This window comes from Thamnophis elegans, chromosome 4 (assembly GCF_009769535.1).
Source record: "Thamnophis elegans isolate rThaEle1 chromosome 4, rThaEle1.pri, whole genome shotgun sequence".
Taxonomy (NCBI): domain Eukaryota; kingdom Metazoa; phylum Chordata; class Lepidosauria; order Squamata; family Colubridae; genus Thamnophis; species Thamnophis elegans.
Genome location: NC_045544.1, coordinates 57911294 through 57937948, shown reverse-complemented (window position 1 = coordinate 57937948; position 26655 = coordinate 57911294). Strand labels below are relative to the sequence as shown.

Sequence of the window (26655 nt, the reverse complement as noted above, 5' to 3'; positions counted from 1 at the left end):
TTCCATTGCTAAACAAGGCACTTATTAACTAAATTGCATCCCATTGTAGGATGTTTTTATTTCCTCTAGGAGGGGCATTCATTGTTCACCTGTGACCTTACTCCCAAGTCGATCCCTGTTCTTTAGCTGTTCCCTTCGTCTGGCAACTCTATGCATGCACACTGAGAAAACAGGCTCCAGCTGTTCATCTGCCTCCCTGATGTCTGACTCTGAAGGCAGCTGATAACTGGCATATGGCTCTGGCCCCTTCTCTGCCTCCAACACAGAGCCCTCATCAGAGCCTTTCCCAGACTCCAGGACTGGCCCATGTTCCTCCCCAACCTCCTCACTGTCCGAATCTGCTGCCAGCTCCACTGGCCACTGACGGGCCACAACACTTTCAACCTCACTTTCTATGTGTATTCAGGACTGTCATTTCAAAATCATAACATTTTTTCCCACTAAGTAGAAACTCTTGGAGAAAGAACACAAACTCTGACCTGGTGGGGGAGGTCGCTGGGGGGGCGGAGGCTGCCGAGGCCTACCAGGCACGGACAGAGACCTGGTTGGGGAGCGATGACAGAACTCTGCACTTTCTTCAAACTCATGTTTTAATTCAACCAAGTCAGCATCATCTAGTGAACATGACCAAAGAATATAAAGTTAGAAAACAAAATGCAACTGATAAAAATTGATGCCCTTGAAATTATCCAGGAGGAAACAAACTGAGAAATAACCATGCAACACCCAACATGTGCTTGCTACATGGGGAACATTACCAAGGGTTCTATGAGCCATATTCAATCATTGACATCTATCAAATAGTAATGTATCAGAATTAATAGACTGAGCCAGTCATTGCCTCCTGTTATTCCTAGAGGTGAAACAATTAGTCATAAAGAAGGTCAGTCAAAAATCAAGTGGCTTGTTCTGTTAATCCTCCATGAATTATGGCACAAACTTTGAGTTACAATGCTGACTCAGAAAGTATAATAATGAAAAAATTGGGTCAAAGATTTCCAAAACTGATATGAGCATATATAATGCCCCCAAAGGAGTAAAGGCAATAGGTATGGATGGCATACAGCCGTGATGGGGAACCTATGGCACGTGTGCCACAGGTGGCCATGCAGAGCCCTCTTTGGAGGCAAATGAGTCCCCCTGCCCAGCTCAGCTCCACCGTGCATGCGCACGCACCTCCCACTGGCCAACAGATTTTCGGGTCTTTGCCGTGTATGTGCGACGCATGCGGGAGACATGCACACCTGTGTGGGGAGGGTCACACGTGCATGGGCAGGGGAGCATGGGAGGATGCGGCATCCCCCTGCGGGCCATTTTTGTTCCCAGAAGGCTGCAGGTAGGCCTACTAGGCCCAAAATGGGGTGCGGGGCGGGGTGCAGAGTGCTCCCCCGGAAGCCCGTTTTTGGTCCCAGGAGGCTGCAGGGAGGCCTACTAGGCCAAAACCGGGGCACCGGGGGCGGGAGTAACGTGCACATGTGCAGGGGGATGGGGGAGTGCATGCATGCGCTGGAGGGTGGGACACTGGGGGTGTCACACACACATTGCCTTATGTCGTTGTGCGCTTTCGGCACGCGACAAGAAAAAGATTACCATCATTGGCATTTCAATCAAGTTTGCTTATTAATCCTTAAGAAGAGCTCAAATTAAATTATGATATATCTCCAGGGCAACATCACTCTGTCCCAGAAAGTCTTAGTCATTAACAGAAAAACCAATTATATCATTAATTATCTGAATAGCTTTTAACGTAGAGATAATTTTGTCAACTTAATTGGGTTGACTTATTCCAATAAAAAAAGCCTTATTTGGACGACCCAGCCAATTTTTCCTGTCTGGCTAGGGCTTCATTTGTCTTTCATCACGAAAGGACGGATACCTTTATACCGACATGGTTTTCTTCCAGCAAGATGTGACTTGTTTGCATGTATGGTAGACACCATGCTCACATATTCTGATCCATCTCCTGACTCTTCCATTGTTGATACCATTTCTGTTTCACATGGTACCAGATGCAATGTTTCATCCAAATAATCATCTTCCTCATCTAAGATATCACCTAAATTGAAAAATGTTATAGCAGAATTAGGAAGTTGAAGAAATGTTGTTTTCTTCCAACGTTTCAGCTAAAACAAAAGGGATTGTTGGTTGTTGTTGTTGTTGTTGTTTTTACAAATTATATCATTCTGCAAAGAGAATAGCAACCCATCTCAGTCAGGCTCCATGGGGGGAAAGCCCTCCTGACCAAACCTTATATGTTCGCCCACATCTTAGGCCACTTACCTTCTGATTCATAATCTAAGCTTGAAAAATCGAAATTTTCCTCCAGAAGACAGGAATTTGCTGTGGGTGACATAGGAGCGATACTGTCGCGTTTCCTAGCAATTTCCTCTTGAAGACCTTTCAGCCAATCTTTGGTTTTAGGACAAATCTTCACAATCCTGCCTTTAATCTAGACATAAAACCCCCAATACATTATTTTTTCCTGTAATCATAAACAAGACCCAGATATTAACACGATGCAAAGCAACGCAGGTAAGTCCCCAATTTACAAACAAAATTGAGCCCAACATTTTGGTTGCTGAGTGTAATATTAGCTAAGTGCATTTTGCCCCATTTTAAGACCTTGTTACAGTTGTTAAGTGAATCACTGAAGTTGTTACATTAGTAACATGGTTATGAAGTGAATCTGGCTTCCCCATTGATTTTGCTTGTAAAAAGATTGAAAAAGGCGATCACATGACCCTGGGACACAGCAATCGTCATAAATGTGAGTCAGTTGCAAAGCGCCTGAATTTTGATCATGTGGCTCTGGGGATGACACAACAGTCCTAAATTTGAAAAACAGTCATTAAGTCACTTTTTTTCAGTGCCATTGTAACTTTGAATGATCATTAAATGAACTGTTGCAAGTCAAGGACTACCTGTAGTCTGTTCATTGAATTGAAGACAAAAGACTTCAGTATATATTTAAAGAGCATGGCTACTATTGCAGATTAGAGATATTTGATTTTTTCAGATATGTATTGTTGTGAATTATGTATCAATAATTGGTTTTAACAGAGTGCCATTTCTTCTTATGTCAATTGTTAAAGAATAAAAAAACTGGAAGTCATTAAGCTAAATATCCTGGATTTGTGTGTGTGTGTGTATGTGTGTTCAATTTCTCTACTTGTATCATTATTACTCATAATGGAAGAAGGACATCAAGTTTCCTTATGTGTCAGGATGAGAAACCACTTATAAACAGACAGCGATTGCCAAATCCTCTCTAGTGGTCAATTAGAAAATAATTATTTCTCAATTTGTATTTGCTGAAATCCTGCTTAAAAAGCAACTAATTTCTCTAACTTTTCCAGTATAATATGGAGAGTATTCCGGTTACCTATTATCTAGTTTAAAAAATTAGCTTCCAGATGTTTTTATCAAATCCCTAAATAAAAAAAATGGATTTCTGAAGAGTAAGAGCAAAAGATGGTATATTAAAAATAACAAACTATGTCATGACCTCCATATAAAAGCTCATTACATTATAAATGAATTTATTCATTAAAGTTTCAAAGGAGTCTTCTTGGTTAATGGTGTTTTCTGGTCTAACAGCTTGACATTATCAGATCAATTCTTTGGAAACCATTTTAACAGCTAACATTTTAAAAAGCTGGTGAACCTGAAACTACAAGCTGTTATTCAAGGAAATGTCAATTTTATATGAGAAAGATGTCTATATTTGCCACCAGCAAGGCAAACAAAATTGGCTGGCTTTCTCTTAACAAAATAGCCATCATGAGGGGATTTACTTGGTCACTCAAGTATTTCAAATACTACAAGCAACTTTAATTGTTTTGTTTTACCTTGATATCATCCACATCAAGAACGCGAAGAGCAGATCTGCTTTCTGAAAATGTAACCAACATTTGACCTCCATTGATCCTAACAAGGATAGAAACAGGTCAAATAAACTCTATATATCTTGACAGAACTAATTTCTAATTAGCCATTAAATAAGTAGATAGGAAAGCTGAGCTGTTTCTTCTTAAAAATGGTGGATTAATAACTGAACATTAATTAATTATTATTGAACTATTATTACATTAACAAGTTTTAAGCCATCAACGTTCTCTAACATCATTATATTTTACTGACATGGATCCCTAACTTTTTACTCCACAATTTAAAGGAAATTCTATTTGAATAATTATTATTTGCTTGTTAGATTTATAACCCACTCTTCTTCTGGAATTATATTAATGGAACAATTCCATATATACCAAGAGTCTCTTTCCATGAGGGAAAGTTCCCTTCAAAATTAAGATCCAAAGATTATTTTCTAAAATGAACAGCATATTTTACCTGACAAGCACAACAGTGCCGTAAGTCTCAAAGATCTGCATAAGCTCCATCTGACAATCCTCAGGAAATTCATCTTTCTCTTCAGGGGAACAGTACAATAGAGACACCACCACTGTAGCATCTAGGGGACCCTGAAAGGATGATACTTCCTGGAAAACATTATCCCTAGCAGACACATCAACCTCTTGGATTTCCACTTCCACAATAGCTAAAACAGGCCTACAGAGAGATACCAAGGGAAGAAAACAGTTAATAGGATGACAGAAGGCAGATAAGAGGTCAGAAGATAAAAATGCTGACATGTTATTGAAAATCAGTTGTCAAACCCAACTATTTGAAACCACTTAGATCTGCTTAATATTACTGTTAGATTACTTGGCTTCTCAAACTATTTTTCAGCATAACTTATATAGGGTATTACATCTTTGTTAAATAATGAAAAGTTGACAGCTGATCCTATAAATAATTACCTAACAGGGAAAAAGACAATGAATAGTCACAGGGAAGCTTGAAATTATTTATTGATTACATCTGCTCATTTATCTGCCCAAGTTGACTTCACACAATTCCCAGGAGTCCAGAGACACAATAAAACAATCCTAACAATTACTCTGTTATTTAATTTGGCAAAGGAACTCTGCCACAACATTATTTTTTCCCCCAGTTCACAGACTGTGTCTATATCAGTGGTGGGTTGCTGACCGGTTTATTACCGGTTTGCTTGTGCTTGCACACGTGTTCACGCGCAACGCTTCTGTGCAGAAGCATCTGGGAGGGTGGGTGGAGCCCCCCACTGCCTACACTACCGGTTCGGTTGAACCGGCAGCAACTCACCTCTGGTCTGTCTATATATATATATATATATATATATATATATATATATATATATATATATATATATATGTGTGTGTGTGTGTGTGTGTGTGTGTGTGTGTGTGTGTGTGTGTGTGTGTGTGTGTGTGTGTGTGTGTGTGTGTGTGTGTGTGTGTGTGTGTGTGTGTGTGTGTGTGTGTGTGTGTGTGTGTGTGTGTGTGTGTGTCCAAGTTTGTATGCAACTAAAATACATATACAAGAATGAAGAATGAGAGTTAGTAGGTTAGGGTTGGGCTCTCCAGCTATTGCTAACTAAATCTTTCAGCAGTTCTAGTTGAGTATGACAAAGCTAAGTGACAGCTCTACCACTTCTGCTCCAAAACTGCTTCTGTAAGAAACAAGAAATGAATTTTGACTGCTATAAGAATGTTCTATATATTCTCTATAGTCCACAAAGCAGATGGAAATGTTGGAACTTCGTTCTCCGTAAGATCTATAAAAGGCTTGATGTTACTGAGAACCTGGGGAAATGGTTCTTCTGTGCAAGGGATAACATGAAAATCTCCCCCTGGAATTCCTTCTAAAGTTGCAAAGCATGGCAATGTCTATGGAGATTCTCAGTCATCCAGGTCATGGCTGTCCCAAACATGTTTTTTTCAAAAGGCAACTGGACTTCCTGGTTTTTCTTTGAAGATGTTTTGCTTCTCATCCAAGAAGCTTCTTCACTCAACAATGGTCAATATTTGTGATAATTTAGAGTTGCTTTATAACGAATCAGGTCTTTGGTTCAACTAGCTCAGTTCTATTTATTCTGCTCCCTGGTGGTGATTTTTTGGAGTCATAAAAAGAGATCACTTTAAATGGAGGAGCTATCTGGGTTTTATAAGGGCAAAAGATGTGTTCCAAGAAACACCCCCCCCCCAAGATGCTACCTGTGGTCACTGGCCTGGAGCTCAGTTCTTCCATAATACATCAAAGCACCAGGAGACCAAATGGGTCCAACTTTGGTTTCAGCATTGAGATCGCTGTCAAGAAGACTGACTTGTCCCGCTGTGAAAAAACAAAACAATAGATTTAGAATTAAGGCATTGCTCCAGAACCGTGTGCCTGATTCACATATAACAGCCACAAAACTGAGGTTGTTTCTTTTTTTACTTAAGCCATTAATCAGGGTTTATAAAAAACTAAGTGAGATTCATGAACCCACTTACTAAATTGAAGCTAAACAAACTCAGCATTATTTTGACTAGCTATGTTGCCTGCATGATAGCTCCTCATTCATATAATCTTTATTGTCATTGTACTTAAATACAATGAAATTGGTTGTATGGCACCAAATAGATAGGAAGGATGTAAATCTGTGATGTCAAACCTATGGCATGTGTGCCAGAGGTGGCATGCAGAGCCCTCTCTGTGGGCATGGTGCGGCAGCCAGCTGCTCTTTGCATGAAGACCATCTGTCCGCTGTGCATGCGCGCACCGGAACCCGGAAGAGAGCAGCTGAGTACCAGCCAACTACTGGTCACCTTTCAGCTGGACAATCATGGTCATCTCATGGCTGCTGCTGTGTTGCAATATTGACAGAGGGGGGGGAGGGAGGAAGGGAGGGAGAGAGAGAGAGAGAGAACACATTTCCAAAATGTCGAGTGCAAAAAAAAAGGCCTCCTGGGATTATCAAGGGCAGAAAATGCTTAATCTAATTGAGTATGAAATATAATTAAAAATCAACTGTTGGTTTGATAAGATTATCCCTAGTATTTAAGTTAATGTGTAAAATTCTTACTGAATCAAACTTTCTGCACACAAATAAATCTTTTAAGTAATGTGAGAGAACCACTGAATTATTTCTTAGATCAGCATCATGCCCGCTTCCCAAGGAATGTTTTCTCAGTGGTGTGAACTATATTCCATTAACAAAAAGTGTCCTTTGCAAAACTATGCATGGAGTTTCAGAATTGAGCACTGATTTTTATGTCAAACATCATAAAACAACCAAAGCCACTGTTTCTGAACCTTGATTAGTTTAAGATGTGAAGGTTTCAACTCCCAGAATTCCCTAGTCAGTATACTGGCTGGGGAATTCTGAGGGTTGAAGTTAAAATATCTTAAAAGTTGCCAAGATTGAGAAACACTAATGTAAGCTAGGAAAGAGTAAAAAGGACCCCACCAACCTGTTTTATCAATTGGAAGTTTCTTCCTCCACCAAAGCACTCTATCAGTCCACGCTGGAGTTCTACATTTATCACTTGTATCATAAGCCTCAGAGCCAACATCATATTTATATGTGGGACCAAAATTGATAGTTCCTTCATGGAAGTCCTTAAAAATCTATAAAAGAAAATATTTAAAATTTTATAGAGATAGCCATGCATGTCATCTTATCTCATCTCATTCTGCATCCACTGGGAAGGCTTTCAATGGTTTACAGCACAATCATAAAAAGAACAGCACAATAAAACATGAATGCTACAATTAACTCTGCAAGTATAAATAAAAACCACACAACTTCAATAATATGTATGAACTAATGAATTAGAGGCATCATTTCAAACTTTAAAGATTCTCTGAAATAATTTCATTTTTAACAACTAGGAAAAGAAACTGGTGAAAAACAGCAGCAGGATATTGATCAAATTTAAGTTTCCATAATACAGCATTTTTCATTTGTCTCATTACAGGTAGTCCTCAAGTAATGACAGCAATGGGAACTATAATTTACATAGCTAAGTGATGCAATCATATTGCTTAGCGATGACAATTAGGGAGCCAGGGAGCCAACACGTGAATATAGTGGCCATTGGTGAGGCTTATAGTGGCTGCTGTTGGATGGGGAAGGGGTGGGTGAGTGGCTGGGGAGGTGTAGAATGAGTACACAATCCAAGGAGAGTGCACAGGTTGTGAGGGATTGAGGTTTGTGGTAGCTGCTGCTGGGTATGGGAGGGTGCAAAGGTGATGTATGGTAAGGGATGCATGGCATAAGCACAGCGAGGTTCAGGGAAATGTATGAGGGTCTGTGAGTGGCGGGTGCAGCAATTCTCTGGGCGATATGCAATTGGCAGAGGAGGCACAGAGTGAGTGCAGAAAGGTTAGGAAGGGAGCGATTGTGGCTGGTGAGGCAGAGCTCAAGTGCAGAGGGCCTGAGGGAGGGGGTGGAAGGTGGGGGAGACTTACCTGAGCTACTTGTGACCTTCTCTGCTGGCTTCCCTTGTGGTTTTGTTTATGGGACACCAGCAGAGGAGGCCGCAAATCTTGATCAAAAAACTGCAGGATGTTGCAACCATCGTAAGTGTGATGTCTCTACCTTTCCACTGGATTTCTGTTGCTGCAGTTGATCCGATTCCAGGAGGGTCGTCCAGTCTTGTCGTTTGAGAAAATAAAATACTTCTTCATAAGTCAAGTCGATGCGATAGTTGAAATCACCACACCAGAAAACATAGTCATGAGAAAACATACTTCTTCCCTGGTCGAGGAAAAACTCATTAAACAACAGCATTTAAAAATTCTTCATCAACTCAGTTATATAAATGCTTAATTGTTTTCTCTTCTGTTCACTGCCTGAGGAAGTTCTTGGTAAGGTTTTTTTCAGTAGGGACTTGCCATTACCTATTTCCTAGGGCTGAAAGAAACTGATTGGCTCAAGGTCACCCAACTGGCTTTGTGCCTAAGAAACTAGAACTAGAACCCAAGATCTCCATTTCTAGCTTGATTCTTTTAACCACTATACGAACTGGCTATTTTTTTTAGTTAGAAGTTAACTAAATAAAACTACATTCTTTTAAAATCCAAGTTCATAGGCTCCTAGCTTCAAGCTATGGACCCCAAGGGATGTCAGATGAAGAGTCCCTGAGCTATAAAAACTAAAGGTAAAGGTTCCCCTCGCACATATGTGCTAGTCGTTACTGACTCTAGGGGCGGTGCTCATCTCTGTTTCAAAGCCGAAGAGCCAGTGCTGTCCGAAGACATCTCCATGGTCATGTGGCCAGCATGAGTATACGCTGAAGGCACATGGAACGCTTTACCTTCCCACCCTATTTTTCTACTTGCATTTTTACATGCTTTCAAACTGCAAGGTTGACAGAAGCTGGGACAAGTAACGGGAGCTCACTTCATTACGTGGCACTAGGGATTTGAACTGCCAAATTGCCAACCTTTCTGATCGACAAGCTCAGCGTTTTAGCCACTGAGCCACCGCGTCCCTTTTAAATAATCTAAAAGATACTGCATATATTGTTGGAAAGGTACCACAAATAAGACTCCTCAATCAAAGCACCACAAGAGGGTGCTGTTAATAAAGCTATATAATAAAGGTGAATCTGCCTATGTACTTTTGCAAATATAAACTGCTTAATTAGGCAATGATTGGTATATGGACATTTATAAGAATTATTCTGCATAAATGGAAAGCATCTTTTTAAGGCATTAAATGTTTCTAGCGCACTATTGGCTGAGTTATACTCTCAATCCTGGAAACAGAAATAGCTATTAACACCTTTTGATCTTTAGAGAAACGTTTGAAGAAGAAACAGTGCAGATATGAAAATCTAATGAATTACCACACTTGTCAATATAGCAAATCAATCTATTCTTTGGCAGCAACATGTATCCATAGGATAAGGGTCAGATTTTAGAAAGAGCTGTTAAAGATCTAAAGGTTACAGCATGGTTTGTTGTTTCTGTAAGTTCTAAGAATTAATAAGGATGCATGGTGAAAGCATGTTCAGCGGAAATGGAAATAATTTGTAATTTATAAAAAAATATTGTATTCTTTCCACCAGTAAAACAAGTGAAGGACTTCAGAAACATGTGAACATACCTAATTAGAATCTTGCTAGACTTCCTTTCATAACCATGAAGCCATCGCTTCCTTCTTTCATTGCCACCTGACTTAATGACATTATCAAATTTCTTCTGTGACCCAGCTGGCCACAATCACCTTAAGAAGCCTCTTCCTGAAGGCTACAAAATGTTTGGGGTGGGGGTGGGGAGAGAGGTGTAGGGAAACCAAAGTTTTTCTGTAATTTGCTCCATATTAGAAGTTCAGCTTCTATTTTACAATTTTATTTTGTTTATGTTAGGTAAAGATAAAGATTCCCCTTGTACATATGTGCTAGTCGTCCCCAAATCTAGGGGCTGGTGCTCATCTCCATTTCGAAGCCGAAGAGCCAGTGCTGTCCGAAGATATCTCCATGGTCATGTGGCCGGCAAGATTAAACACCAAAGGTGCACGGAACGGTGTTACCTTCCCACCAAAGGTGGTTCGTATTTTTTTACTTGCATTTTTATGTTTTCGAACTGCTAGGTTGGCAGAAGCTGGGACAAGTAATGGGAGCTCAGTCCGTTACACAGCGCTGGGGATTCAAACCACCAAACTGCCTATCTTTCTGATTGACAAGCTCAGTGTCTTAGCCACTGAGCCACCATGTCCCTATTCTTGTTTATGTTAATCAACAAATAAAAGCTATGTTACACCAGAGGATGGAATTATTAACATTGATAAATGTAACACTTTTAAGGGAGGCCTCAAAATTAACTTCTGTACCAAATAGCATTAAAATATTTATTGTGTTGCTGCTAGGAAGTCTTCTTTGTTGCCTTATTGAAAAAAAGATCAATTGGGATGTTAAAAAACAACTGTGTTAATGTATTAATGCCATATTTCTATTTCTTTTGCTATCACTTTCTCTGCATTTCAAAGCCTATATTTTTTATATATCATAGCATGTATTTACAATACTATGCTAACAAATTTTGAAGTTGCCTTATAAACCTTGGCCCAAGTGCATAAATCCCTTCCAAGGATTTATTACTGATTTCTAATTTTACAGGAATTATAAGCCTTTCCAGTTGACTCTGAATGGTACAAAATTCCAATCTTCATAAATTCAGATGAAATTTGAGTGTATAGCAATATAGTAAAAACAGCTATAGCAAGACATAAATAGCAGCAAAATTTGTACATAGCAACACAATAAAACAGCGAAACACCAATCTTAATATTAAATAGCTAATTATACACAAACACATATATTAATTTAAACATAGCAATATCAAGAGTAGCAACAAAATAAATAATGGGTAAAAAGACAAAAATATTTTAAAAAAGGAATGCCATAATCAATGGATTAAAATTAAAATATCATTCCTAATAATATCATTCCAGTTCGGGGGGGGGGTGTCTAACGGTACAGCCTCATTTTAATGGGTCTTCTGGAAACCAGGAGGGAAGGGGCCATTTTAATGTCAGGAGGCAAGCTACTGCAAAGAAAGAGGCTGCAGCTGAAAAGGCACTCTTTCAAAGTCCCTGTAGGTGACACTCCCTAAGACAGGGGTGTCAAATTCACGGCGTGTGGTCCGATGTGTCACATATTGACTATGATCACCTCCATTTAGCGAAGGGGGGGGAAGTTGCAATACATAATGTGACAGCGCGAGTTTGACACCCCTGTCCTAAGAGGAAGGGGTCTGGGATGAGCCATCCTTAATCTTTACAGGTAGGCATAAAGGGAAAAAGTAGTTCCCCAAATGTCTAAACCAGTGTTTTTTGACCTTGACAACCTTGAGCTGTATGAACCTAAATTCCCAGAACTCATGCTGGGTAGAAAATTCTGGGAATTGCAGTCCAAACATCTTGAAGTTCTCAAGGTTGAGAAATATTATTCAGTGTTTTAAAGGGGATAGCAAGCACCTTGAATTACACATGGAATCCTACTGGCAAGAATAGCTGCTTAAACTACTGCATTCTAGAAGACTTGTCTCCCTCTCACCCCCCAAGATCCTAACCTTTCATACTGCCTCCATTAGTTTTACACTTCAGGTTGGTAGGTAAGGAATTGATCTACTCAAATGTAATCGTTCAGGACTTAAATTTTTAAAGAACCGAGATGGATGGATGAACAAATGACCTGGGCAACAAACTGATTGGTAACAGGGAACACACTTTACATGAACACGCTGAGTGTAAAAAGATAAGCTTGAGTAAAAATAAAAATCGCATGCACATAGGTGTTTCCCAATGTGTATTTTTATCCTGAAAAATGTGCAAATTCAGTAGCCCTGTAAATGAAACTTTCCCCAGACCTTACCATTGGGAAACTCAGTTTCTGAGTGATCTCTTTATAGTCTTCATTCCGTTCTTTTATCTGAGACTGACCAGCTGTCAAATGGCTACACACAAAGCATAAGCTGGTGCTATGAAATTGGAAACGGATAGCAACTGCTCCTTTGTTTCCAGCTTTCCCTCTCATTCCAGTCTTCACTGTGTCCACTGCTATGTCCCTGGACAGAAGGTGATAAAACCCAAAGCAAAAAAAATTAAACCTTTAGGAAGAATTTGAAAACTCTGAATAAGTGATTTACTTTAGTTCTTGGTTCTCTCTAAATAGAGCTTTTCCATTCATGGATAGAATGTGGATCCATTGGAGATTCCTGAGGGAAGAAAGAGTGGGACTTTTCTTATTTCCAATTTTCTCTGATGCAAAGAAGATCAAGCTATAGCCTGCAGGCTGCATATTGTCTCCCAGAACCCATTCTTGTCCTCTGATTTCATCCCAATTATACCAATCTGACAAAAAAAAATGCTGATATTCCACAATGTGATCTGTCTTTCTGCAAAACCAAAGGTTAAATACAACCACTACATCCTTTAAAGCCCTTTAATTGCCCCCAAAAGGACCACTAATGTTGGTTGTGCCCAGCACTGGCAATGCTGTTGGCAAAAAAAAAAAAAAAAATCCAATATAGATATTGGAGGTATCATCTCCTCCCTTCAGCAAAAGACCAGCAAAATCCCACTGAAATAAGCCAATCACTAGAATGCATGAAAACATCAAATGATCCAGTTGTTCCTTGACAGTCTGCAATTAAATAACCCAAGGGAGTTGTCATCCACCCGCCCCCCAAACAACCCTACTGGAGATGTCAACAAACATCTGGTCATTCATGTAAAAAAGGACAGTTATCTGTAGTGGACATTCCTTGTTACATTTGATAGTTTTAGTTCATGTGGACTCATACATACAGTAGAGCCAGAATCCCAACTGCAGACAATAGGGTTATATGGTGAAGATCATTTGTTCAATGATATTGTATCATCTAATCAAAGTCAGCATCTCTGCACATGATCTGAGGTACAAGCCAATACCAAAAAGAAAGAAATATAGAAAGCTTGTGCTGAACTCAGTGACTTTAACAAGTTTGTGTATGAGCATATCTTAATACCCCTAAACCATCCTTACATTGATTCTTATCATATTGTAATAGGAAAGATAATTAAGTAACTCATGCAACCAAAAAACTTCCAGCAAAATTGTAGAGTAATCTCTGGTCAATCAGAGATGCACATCTTGCATATTCTTAAAACAACAATAAAAGCAAACACTTCTGGAGTAGTCCAAGAGCCACCACCACCCCCAAAAAACCCACATTTCACCAAATAGCTATGATTAACTTGATAGAAGAGTAGGAAAACAATTCATAAAGTACACAAGACACATTTTTCCTGTTTATGCCTATTTTTTGGAGTATGGTCTCTGATACATCAGTTCATTCCTCAAATTAAAGCTGGCACATCCTGTAATTCATGACTGTTCAGCAGTAAGGCTATAATTCTTACTAGTGGAGGTTTCTCAAGGGAAGTGGATATGAGATGTTAGTCACAGACCCTAATTAATGGAAACTTTCTGCTTAGCACCTTAAGACCAGTGATGGCTAACCTTTTTATCATTGCGTGCCGAAAGCGTGCATGCACCCATAACACAATGCTTGGACGACACTCCCCCCGTGCACCCCGGCCCCACACATGTGTGTGCCCCCACATGCCCCCCATGAATGCACATGTGTCTCCCGCCCCACGCATGCATGCTGGCTAGCAGGAGGCGCACGCACAGTGAAGCTGAGCTGGGGCGATGGCTCGCGTGCCTGCAGAGAGAGCTCTATGTGCCACCTGTGCCATAGGTTCGCCATCACGGCCTTAGACTATGCTTTGAATAGAGATATGCACTCTTCCAACTTTAAGTGGAAAAGTGCTTCAGATCTGGCCTGGGCACATTCACTCTTTGGTGGTGATTCCCCAAAGAAACCATGTCTTCTCCTCAGTTCATTCAGTAGTTTTGGGACCCCAAGAAAATATTCATTTAAGGTGGTGATAAAAAGCCATACATGAGTGTCACATGGTGGTGTTTCTTCGTTAACGCAAACCCTTATTTTCCTGGGATCCAGGGCAAAACTTCTTAAACTTCTTTTAAGAATTACCAACAGGTAGGGAAAATCTGGCCATGGCATATCTAAAGGACTTTTCCTATTTTGGATTAGAATATTTTTCTTTAACCATCCTAAACGTTAAGAACTACTTGCACAATTCCTAACATCGCGCGAACTGCTCTTGCAAATTTTGTATGTGGAATGTGTGTGGAATGTGTGTGGTATGTATGTGTTGAGTGATCCCACGCTTTTTAACTTATCCTAATTTTTTACTGTATCTCTGTATATTTTAATATTAGTGGGGTATGCATGTGGAGAATGTTAGGTCGGTATGTATGGGGGGGATTGAGAGTGCGGCCTGGTGCCCCCTCCACTGAGTGCAGAAGCAGAAGTGGATACGCCTCTTGTCCCAGTATGTGTGGTATGAATGGCCTGCTGGGGAGAACTTTGTAACTTTAATAAAATTTGTATGCCGCCTACTCACTAGGGACTCTGGGCGGCTCACAACAAAAGTAAAAACATAAAAAATTAAAAGTACACTTGTTTAAAATGAAATCACCATTCAGTCACATGGGGCTGGATTATTACTCAACAGCCCCAGGCATGCCGGAACAGCCAGGTCTTAGTCGCTTTACGGAAGGCCGGGAGAGTGATAAGGGTCTGGATCTCCACGGGTAGCTCATTCCATAAGGCCGGCGCAGCTACAGAGAAGGCCCTCCCTTGGGGGGCCGCCAACCGGCATTGCCCAGTCGATGGCACCCGGAGAAGGCCCAACCTGTGTGACCTTATTGGTCGTTGGGAGGTAAACGGCAGGAGGCAGTCTCTCAGGTAACCAGTCCAGTACCATGTAGGGCTTTAAAAGTAACGACTAGCACCTTGAAGCGAGTCGGGAGACCAATGGGGAGCCAGTGCAGCTCGCGGAGGATAGGTGTAACATGGGTGTATCTGGGTACGCCCATTATTGCTCGCGCGGCTGCATTCTGGACCAACTGCAGTCTTCGAACACTCTTCAGGGGCAGCCCCATGTAGAGCGTGTTACAGTAATCCAGTCTTGAGGTGACGAGGGCGTGAGTGACTATTCGAAGTGCCTCCCGGTCCAGATATGGCCACAACTGGTGCACCAGGTGAACCTGGGCAAAGGCCCCACTGGTCACAGCCGACGGTGTTCTAACATCAGCTGTGGATCCAGGAGGACCCCCAAATTGCGGGCCCTCTCCGAGGGGTGTATAACTTCACCCCCCAGGCTAAGAGGTGGAATGGCTGGACCATCCTTGGGAGGCAACATCAATAGCCACTCGGTCTTGTCTGGATTGAGTGCAAGCTTGTTCGCTCCCATCCAGACCCTGACAGCCTCCAGGTACTGGCACATCACTTCAAATGCTTCGCTGAGTTGGCACGGGGCGGACAGATACAATTGGGTATCGTCCGCATATTGATGGTATTTGATCCCGTGCCGGCGTATGATCTCACCCAGCGGCTTCATGTAGATGTTGAATAGGAGGGGGGACAGGACCGAACCCTGCAGCACCGCGTATTTGAGGGGCCTAGAGGGTCGATCTCTATCCCCCAACCAACACCGACTGCGACCTGTCCGAGAGGTAGGAGGAGAACCACTTTAGGACAGTGCCTCCCACTCCCACCTTGCGTAACTGTCGCAGAAGGATACCATGGTCGATGGTATCAAAGGCCACTGAGAGGTCAAGAAGCACAAGGATAGAGGAATGCCCTCTATCCCTGGCCCGCCAGAGATCATCGATCAACGCGACCAAAGCAGTTTCGGTGCCGTAACCAGGCCTGAAACCCGACTGAAAGGGATCCAGATAATCCGTTTCATCCAAGGTCCGTCGGAGTTGAGAGGCCACCACCTTCTCAACAACCTTCCCCACGAAGGGGAGGTTGGAGACTGGGCGATAGTTGTTCAAAATGGCTGGATCCAGGAAAGGTTTCTTAAGGAGGGGTCTCACTACCGCATCCTTTAGCGGATGTGGGAAGGATCCCTCCAGAAGAGAGGTGTTAACAATCCTCTGGAGCCAGCCACGTGTCACCTCTCTGCTGGTCGAGACCAGCCAGGAGGGACACGGGTCCAGCAAACAGGTGGAGGCACTCACAGCTCCCATGGCCTTGTCCACTTCCTCAGGAGCGACAAGTTGAAACTCGCTCCATAAAATCTGATCAGGACCTTCCCCCGGCGCCTTGGCTGGTACCGTCCAAGTGGAGTCCAGGTCTGCCCGGATCCGAGCGATTTTATCCGACAGAAACTGAACGAATTCCTCAGCTCTACCCTATAAGGGTTCGTCTGCGTCCCTCCCTTTCAAGAGGGAGCGGGCTATCCTAAACAGGGCGGCTGAGTGCGATTCTGCGGATGCAATAAGAGTGGAAAAATGCACACATTTTGCCGCCCGTATCGCCACTAGATAAGTCCTAATAAAGGCTCTTAATTGTGTTCGGTCGGATTCGGAGTTACTAGCCCTCCAACGTCGCTCTAGGCGTCTCTTTTGGCGCTTCATCTCCCGGAGTTCCTCGGTGAACCAAGGAGCCCTCCTGGATCCACTGCCGCGGAGAGGCCGTAAAGGTGCAATCCGGTTAAGAGCCTCCGCCGCCGCTATATTCCAAGCAGCGACCAAGGACTCCACCGGACTGTGGGCCAGAGAGTCAGGTATCTCACCAAGCACCATCTGAAATCCTATAGGGTCCATCAGGCGCCTGGGGCGGAACCACCTAATCGGTTCCCCCTCCCTACAGTGGGGGATTGGTTTCCGAAAGTCAAGCCTCAGTAGGAAGTGATCTGACCATGACAAGGGCAAGATCTTGATGCCCTTTAAATCAAGATCACGTCTCCACTGCTCCAAGAGAAATACGAGGTCGAGTGTCTGCCCCGCTGAATGAGTCAGACCCTGAATTACCTGGGTCAAGTCCATGGCTGTCATGGAAGCCATGAACTCTTGTGCACCATCAGAGCGATCACCGAGCGACGGCAGGTTGAAATCCCCCAGCACTACAAGCCTGGGAAACTCAACTGCCAGCTCGGCTACTGACTCGAGGAGCACAGGCAGGGCTGTTGCAATGCTGTTGGGAGGTAGGTACGTTAGCAACAAACCCATTTGACCCCCAAGGTCCAACTTCACCAGAAGGGACTCACACCCGACAATCTCCGGAGCAGGGATCCTACGAGAAACTAGGAACCTTCAGATGATGACTGCCACTCCCCCACCCCTTCTCTGGTGACGCGGCTGATGTAGCACCTGAAACCCTTCTGGGAACATTTCAGTGAGGGGGACTCCTCCCTCATGGCCCAGCCAGGTCTCAGTAATTCAATATCTACATGAAGCCGCTGGGTGAGATCATACGCCGGCACGGGATCAAATACCATCAATATGCGGACGATACACAATTGTATCTGTCCACCCCGTGCCAACTCAGCGAAGCAGTTGAAGTGATGTGCCAGTGCCTGGAGGCTGTCAGGGTCTGGATGAGAGCGAACAAGCTTGCACTCAATCCAGACAAGACCGAGTGGCTATTGATGTTGCCTCCCAAGGATGGTCCAGACATTCCACCTCTTAGCCTGGGGGGTGAAGTTATACACCCCTCGGAGAGGGCCCGCAATTTGGGGGTCCTCCTGGATCCACAGCTGACGTTAGAACACCATTTGTCGGCTGTGACCAGTGGGGCCTTTGCCCAGGTTCGCCTGGTGCACCAGTTGCGGCCCTATCTGGACCGGGAGGCACTTCGAATGGTCACTCACGCCCTCGTCACCTCAAGACTGGATTACTGTAACACGTTCTATATGGGGCTGCCCCTGAAGAGTGTTCGAAGACTGCAGCTGGTCCAGAATGCAGCCGCGCGAGTGATAATGGGTGTACCTAGATACACCTGTTACACCTATCCTCTGCGAGTGCACTGTCTCCCCATTGGTCTCCAGACCCGCTTCAAGGTGCTAGCCGTTACTTTTAAAGCCGTACATGGTATTGGACCTGGCTACCTGAGAGACCGCCTCCTGCCATTCACCTCCCAACGACCAATAAGATTGCACAGGTTGGGCCTCCTCCGGGTGCCGTCAACCGGACAATGCCGGCTGGCGGCTCCCCGAGGGAGGGCCTTCTCTGTAGCTGCACCGGCCTTGTGGAACGAGCTACCCGCAGAGATCCGGACCCTTACCACTCTCCCAGCCTTCCGTAAAGCGACCAAGACCTGGCTGTTCCAGCAGGCCTGGGGCTGTTGATTAATATCCAGCCCCACTTGATTGAATGGATGATATATTAATTTTAATAATTGTATTTTTAAATTTTTTATATGTTTTTACTTTTGTTGTGAGCCACCCAGAGTCCCAAAGGAGTGGGCGGCATACAAATCTTATTAAAGTTGAAAGTATACGCATCTGGTTTGGCATAACAATATTTTGAAGTTTATATAAACTGTCAGAACTTGAGAGAAACAACTGTATATATTCTAGATGCCATTCTTTACTCTGCCAATATCAATCTATGCAGGCAGCTATTTTCAAGGAACATGCCCTTACGCTTGCCCTGAAATACAATTTTGTAATGGAGGGCAGAGTGTGTTGCAATAAAGATCTCAAAACCCACTTGTTTTATTATGTGAATTATTCAAGCAGAATGCAATTCAAAGAGCAATTTATTGAACCCAGCTCCTATTCATGTTCCTCCTTCTTTTTGGCGTATTTTGTAGCTTTCAACTGCCCAGCAACTGTCTATTTTGGAAAGTGTGTGTGTGTGTGTATGTGTGTGTGTGTATCTTAAACTTATAAAAACATTTTGTTGTGGTCCGCCAGAGGACTGCAGAGCTGGCAGCAGAGTCAGACAGTGAGGAGATTGGAGAGGAACATGGGCCAGTCCTGGAATCTGGGGAAGGCTTGGACGAGGGCTCTGCGTCAGAGGCAGAGAGGGGGCCATGGCCATCTGGGAGTTATGTGTTGCCTCCAGAGTCGGACATTAGCGAGGCAGAGGAATAGGGGGAGCCTGTTCCCAGTGTGCACATGCACAGAGCTGCCAGAAGGCAAGAACAGTTAAGACAAAAGGGACGACTCAGGAGTAAGGCTTGGAGGTGATTGGCCCCTCCCATAGGACATAAAGGAGGAGCAAAGGGACATGAGCCTTTGCAGGAAGCAACTTTGTTTGTTCTGGTGAGTTTAAATTCTGAAGCTCCTTTTTGACTCTTTGCTCCGTGTGGCCTTGTAAGCTAATTGCCAATTAGGTCTTTGGTAGCATTTCAACGAGTAGAATATAAAACAGCCAAAATATTTAAAAAATATTTTATAAAATAACTTGTATGAATCCTAAAATAATTTTCTGAGTTAAAAAAAAATCATCTAGTGCCAAACAAATAGCAATTATATTAAGCATGTACAAGTGCTTCTTCTCTAATCCACCTGACATCTGCATTTTGTTGCATCTTTGATGAATGATGAAAGGAAACGTGCTTAAGGAATACTGCAAGTACTGTGCCTAAGTGTGGTTCACACATGACATGAACACATAGTCACGATTATCATAGGAAATGACTGTGGGCTTAATTCATATAATCTATTTTTTATGGAGAAACAGTGCATCACTCTCCTAGCAAGACACATATATTCAGGAACAGGTGCAAGAGTAGGAAAGAATCAAAAGCCATTACTTGTCTTCATTTCTGAACATTTGGCTGTCTTCCATACACAATTAATATCTGAAGTGCTCCTAACTATATGAAGAAATTGTGGGAGGGGTAATGTCAGGCCCGAATTTGACATATGTGTAGCCATTTTATTTAGCTCTCTATTATACTATTTATACCTTTTCTTTCTCTTTACTATGTAAGGGGGGAGGGGGTTCGGGCTTGCTATATTCCTAAGGTGGGGGTAAGGAGCAAATAGATAGCGAGGATTGTTTTGGCTAAATGACCTTGTTTCCCGTGGCAACAGAGGCTGCTCCTGCTGAGAACAGAAGGTAGAGTTTGAAGACACCGGGCAATGTGGATTGAGGGTTTATTGGATAATGTGACTTTTGAGGAATGTTTCTAACTTACAATATTATGTGGTGTAATTCCGGTTTGTGTCAGATCCAGAATTACAATAGATTTCGCCAATTTGATTTCTACCTAAGTGAAAGAAATTTGTATTCGATGATGGATTTTGCACACTGCTTCTTTGAATGGGTTTCATCACTTGGAAACCTGACAGGTAAACTATAATTCATCTCAGAAATACAGGAATGTAGAAAATTCATTTTGAAAAACAAAGTAATGATCCCAATTCATCCTGGTGAGAAAAACTAACAAAACCAAATACATAACTTCGATTTTCTTCTCGGCTATTTAAATCAGAATTAGAAATAAACACAGTTGTTCCTTAATTTTCATTTCCATAAAAGAAAATCTACAATGTCTTCACAAAGCTGTCACATAAAAATAGAAGCACGAAGAACTACCTTATATAGGGAACATGGAACGGTCTTACAAAAATGAAGAGGCAAACACCCACAAGCTGTGTTGAGGTCAACAGAATATATCGATGTGTCCTTGAAAGAGCCTTCTGAATTTGTTCTCCCCATGTCTTCCTATTGGTTGTGCTAAAAAGATAATAGATATAATGTTTTTAAACATACTGTTTCATCAAAGAATTTAACTAAATTCCATGGAATGTTCTATGGATTTCATTCTAAGGATGGACTAAATTAGTAGGTCATTATTCAATTATGTGTATTACATATACATAAGATATTTTGGAATTGATATGATGAAGCTAAATTCATATTGAACCTAAATTCCCACTCCCATAGTCACCAATCTTGACGAAAGCCACTAAAGATTGTTTTCTTTCTTTCTCAGCAATCCTGTTGAGCAGAATTGCTTTTTTTATGGCCATGAGCTGAAAAAAAGCTCTTTATGACTAAATGTTGCAAACGAGATATGTGGGTACCTGAGCATGATGAGCAGAGTGTTGGCATACAAGCACACTCCTAGCCATTGGACCATTGCCCAGCAATAAATGTGTGGTCTTTGTGGTTACAAGGATTGTCAGTTCTAATGTACTGATTCATATATGACTTTCAGCTGAATATGTAAACTATTTCCACTGAAATATATTGCACTTGTATCAGATGATATAAGTCTATTGCACAAGTCATTCATTATTTTATTCTACAGTCAACAATTAGCAATAGCACTTAGACTTATATACCACTTCATAGTGCTTTATAGCACTCTCTAAGTGGTTTGCAGAGTCAGCATATTGCCACCAACAAACTGGGTCCTCATTTTACTGACCTTGGAAGGATGGAAGGCTAAGTCAGCCAGGATCGAACTCCTGGCAGTGAGCAGAGTTTGCCTGCAATACTGCATTCTAACCACTGTGCCACCTTGGTTAATGGCTATGCATATATGAATCAGACTCTAGAGATTTGTAATCATTTTATTTATTATATTTATATAAAGTCACTGAAGAGTATTGTACTCTGGCTACTTTATAACATGTAATGTTAAAATACATTTTAATGACAGAGCATCAAATAACTTTTTGGACTATAAAAATATACATATAAAGAAAGATAATTAAAAAATACTGAACAAATTCATTTCATGAAATTAAAAATACTATTGAGAATAACAAAACTTATGATAGCTCTGAAATTACCACAAATAAGACATTCAGTGAGCCTCTCAGCCAGGAATTGAAATAAAGCAGTTCAACAATTCAATTTCAACCTACCTCGCATTCACAATATTGCCAGCATTTAATTCTACCATTTCTTCAAATCCTACAGCAAATATGTCAGCGGGACAATGATCATCTGTTGGGATGGGAGGGAAAAACCAAACATATGAGCTTGATCTAATCATTCCATTTCAGGAAATGAGATTAAACTCATTAAGCTCGCCTTCCCAAATGCACATAATTAGTTCCTACTAGAAGTATCTAAAAAACTTTGTTACTCTTACAATTGAACTGGGCAGTCCTAAATGACATCCTCATATATTCACACACATACAAGTGTGTGTGCATGAGAGAGAGAGAGAGAGAAAGAGAGAAAGAGAGAGAGAGTATGCATTCATATTTTTGTCATTATCACCTGTAGGATTTTTTATTACCTTGAAACTCTGAAACTCCACAGAGCTTAGGGGAATCAAGTAACCAATCTGTTAATTCGCTGGTACCAAGGATATTACTCTTAAACTGTTTGCCTCCATTTACATTCCAGGTCCCCATGGCAACACGAATTCTCTTGAAGTTTGTGAATTCAAATTGACGCTCTGACATGATGTTCAAAGTACTTGGTGTCACTAATGGAGATGAGGAGAGGAAGGAAAGATATTTTTTCCGTTAAACTATGAACCATAGCACTGATTGCAAATTATCTCTTGATAATTATTTTGCTGTCATGCTTCCAAGTATTTCCTTTATAAGTACTCTCTAAATGCAGGATAAGCATGTTAAATTATATTGAACTCCTTATAGCAATAATGTTTCTAGCAAGAGTTCCCAAGTAGGTGAATGGATAGTGTGACAACAGATCCATTTTCTCCTCTACAGAGAAGCAATTTTGCATGATATGTCCATAATTTTAAAAACGACGACATGATGTTTGCAGATTCCACCCTCCTTCAATGTTTTGAAAGGTGATCCAACTTTCCTGAAAAGATTGAAGTGCCATTGAGGATGGGAGGGTCAAGAAAAAAATGGGGGAGATCATCAGGTCCTTATTCTATCAGTAGGATTCTACTGTTGTATTAAAATCCCCCACTAATGGATGGAACCTTTCACTTGTCAGACCCCGATTTTGGAAACAACGAAGAGAGTGGCTGAATATCCTACTGAGAGGTCCCAAACATAATGCTGTAATGTTTTCTAATACGAAATCTTGTGCAGGCTTACTTAAGTGGATTACTCCCAAGAAATATACAAGAACAGGTAAGACTGCAAAGCTATTGACATAAAAATGATCTTGCTTACTCAATAATGCGGTATGATCCAGCAGCATTCTCTCTTTATCAGCATACTCTTCATTGTAAAAATCACCCATAAGCAGTAAGTCAATGGCTTCCTGTTTCACGCTATCAAAAAAGTTTGACTGAATGGTCAGTGACACTGACCGGGCACCATCTTTGAATTTCCCAACCTATATAAGAATAGGATTAACAATTTAATTTAATTTCATCGTTATTGAAATGTCAGAGAATAACTGAGGCTCCCTTTTTCCTTTACCTTGGCTTTTCCTTCTAAAGCCCGGCTCCCTGTAAAAATCTTGCTTAGGCTGTGCCCATTGAGAGCCCACATTGCTTTGTAAGACTCCAGAAAACGCTCAATTATAGGTTTGGAATTTAATCCTAGGCTTTCTAGTTGACTTTGGAGAATCTGATTTGAAAAAAGAAAAATATAATGCAGAAGAAGACAGGACATGAATCAAATATCCCACCCGCATAATATTCAATGTTTGATTGATAATTCCTCTTGTAAGGGTTTTGCTCAAATTCTTAGAAACTGAATGCTCTATCACTCACCTCAAGGGCTATGAAGGTTTGGACGGTATTAGTTCGGTTTAGACAATCCAGACAATTCATTCGAATGGTACCCATCTGTTGACTTCAAAAAACAAGTCAAAGAACTAAAAGAATTAGTACTGGACCTCCCCCTATAAATTGAGTATTCTACTGAGCAATTCTGGCATGAAAATTTAGGACTCTATGGACAAAAGTACAAGTCTTAAAGCAGAGACACAAATTACAACAATTCAGGTTATTCATTTCTAGCCTCCTTTGCCACAATTCATCAAGGATGTGCATCTGGAATGCTGAAATTGGCTAGATCAGTTTTCCCCAAAACAGTCTCCTCAGAACCATAGTCCAATTCTGACTGGAAAGGCAAGAGTACATATTTTACATGTCGATTCCCATACATCGTAAGAACAATTAATTGTAACTATTATAGGAGTCATGGTTCATATTAATTTACTTTAAAAATGGACGAGATTGAAAGATCAGCAACAGATATGAAATGTCCAAAAATGTCTGAGTCACCCACTTTCCAGACTGTCCCATATGTAAAAATGATGAAGAGCTGTAATTTAAATAATCCCACTTGCATAAAAGTATCAAGAAACTTATAAGCAAGTTAGCATAAAATAACCACAACCGTAAAGTTGGAGCATGAAAAACTGTTCAATAAAAAGTACAAACATGTACAGTCGAAGGAGTATAATACTCACCGGGAAGTTGCATTTTCACCCTTTGTAAAGATGCCCAATTCTTCCCAGTGCAGCTTTAGCTGAGGCCCCAGCAAGTTCTCCAGTTTCCCAACTTTTGCAAAATGATGGTAATCAAAATTAATCATTGGTGTGTCTACTGCATGGGATGATGCCCAAAGTAATTTCTTATAAAAGAAAAGAGCAGAAAACAATCTTTTTTGTTACTTCATTCGTAAAAGTCTTTGTGATAACATGTATTGAACGGCTAGTGAATGATTGTATACACTATATCTAACACTGCAGTCAGTTGTGAGTTAACAAGAAGAAAAACAACTAATTATTTACATACAATTACTTTACTATCCATCTCTTATCAATTTCAAGAGCCTACAGGTAGTCATTGACTTACAACCATTCAAAGTTACAACAACACTGAAAAAAGTGACTTACCACTCACTGTTTTTCACACTTATGACTGTTGCAGCAGCCCCGTCGTCTCGTGATCAAAATTCAGCCGCTTGGCAACTGGTTTCGTATTTATGACAGTTGCAATGTCTTGGGGTCATGTGATCACCTTTTGTGACCTTCGGACAAGCAAAGTCAACGAGGAAGCCAGATTCACTTAACAACCATGTTACTAACAACAATTAGAGTGATTCAGTTATAACTGTGACAAGAAAGGTCATAAAATGGGGTAAAGCCCACTTACAAATGTCTCCAACAAATTTAGGTCTCAATTGTGGTTGTAAGTCAAGAGCTACCTGTACTTAAAGTTTCTGTGACATGACATCATAAAAAAAATGGATTCACCATGTTCTGATCTCATTGGGATTTAGTTATCTATTTTTTAAGGTTCTACACATGAATTAGTTCAGCAATCATAGAACCCAATATTTTGGAAAGGGCAGGTTGAGAAAGCCTAGTTAATACTTGTGATACTGCTGCATTGCAGTCTGTTTATTGTATTCATGGCCTGAATATTTATTGTCTTCATTACAGGTTGGAAGCAGAGAAATAAATTAAAATAAACTGTATTTTGTTCCCAGAAGCGTTAAGACAGTGTAAGTGATAAAATCTATTTCTCATGTAATAAATTACTATAGTAGAATATTTGAGGCATCCAGTCCTACATTTAAAAAAAATATCAGCCAAGAGATTACAGAATTTGGCAGAAATCCCAGCAGACTGGTAGAATGCAAAATATGCTACTATCACAAAAATTACTGATGGAATATTCTATCAGCACAGTTAATTTAAAAACTAATCAGTGAAAAGGAGACATTATGGACAGGATAATAGGCAAAGAAATAATATTCTTATATTACAATATATATTGGAAATCACTTCAATCTACACCTGTCACCTCTGCCTTACAATCATGTTTTATAACAGCTCAGACCAGGAGCCGAGGATCTTTTTCCCAAATGATTTGGTGGGAAGAATGAATCAAAAATATAGTTTACTATGTCTCCGTAACGGAATATATAACTAGAGTAGCTCAATGCGGCATCACAGGCTATCACCACAAGTATATTGAATGCATGACAGATACAAGTAGAACATAACTAAGGTAGCCTCTTTGGCTTCATTCATGCTCACACATGGGAAAATGGTGTTGAAAACTAACCCCCTTTCAAGAGGCCGTTTTATATGTTGCTCCCATGTCTCCTTTATGTGGCCTTGGCTGGACCGCATTGCATAAGATGGCTATGACTAATAGGTGTGATGTGAGTAGGAAATTTCGCCACCCATTCACAAAGCCGTATGCTTGTTGGTTTAGTGCTGTTGTTTCAAAGATTCCTACCCTGCCCTTTAAACTTGGATTGTGTGCAGACAGCAGGGGTGCAAATGTTAAATTGATATGGAATTTACTCTAGTAATATGATCAAACTCATTGCAAACTTCCAGTGGCTAAGATCCAAAATAACTTCAAGAGAAAATCACTGTGTATGTAAAGGCTGCTTCTAAGAGACAAAGAGGCGAGCAGCAGCAATAGCAACTTTGTTTGCCACTGGACCTGTTCCTTTGCTAACTGCCTACATATCTTTGACTATTTACAGGCCTCGGTTCTTCATAGCTTACTTGGGAACTACTGCAGCCCTAGCGGCTCAGCATGAGTCAT

At 41.2% G+C, this 26655-nt stretch overlaps 1 protein-coding gene across 1 annotated transcript in view; it reads right to left on the bottom strand.

Annotated features, from left to right (window-relative positions):
- Nucleotides 1-26655, bottom strand: part of SYNJ2 (synaptojanin 2) — a 54705-nt gene that overhangs the window by 8145 nt on the left and 19905 nt on the right. The window contains exons 8-23 of the mRNA XM_032216358.1: nt 24555-24718; nt 23851-23932; nt 23555-23704; nt 23303-23468; nt 22441-22632; nt 22061-22142; nt 20781-20921; nt 12243-12435; nt 8462-8620; nt 7332-7488; nt 6093-6210; nt 4348-4566; nt 3849-3927; nt 2281-2449; nt 1877-2056; nt 480-614 (exon numbers count right to left, since the gene is read on the bottom strand). Coding sequence (XP_032072249.1) covers nt 480-614; nt 1877-2056; nt 2281-2449; nt 3849-3927; nt 4348-4566; nt 6093-6210; nt 7332-7488; nt 8462-8620; nt 12243-12435; nt 20781-20921; nt 22061-22142; nt 22441-22632; nt 23303-23468; nt 23555-23704; nt 23851-23932; nt 24555-24718 — 2386 coding nt within the window. The remainder of the gene's footprint in view (nt 1-479; nt 615-1876; nt 2057-2280; nt 2450-3848; nt 3928-4347; nt 4567-6092; nt 6211-7331; nt 7489-8461; nt 8621-12242; nt 12436-20780; nt 20922-22060; nt 22143-22440; nt 22633-23302; nt 23469-23554; nt 23705-23850; nt 23933-24554; nt 24719-26655) is intronic.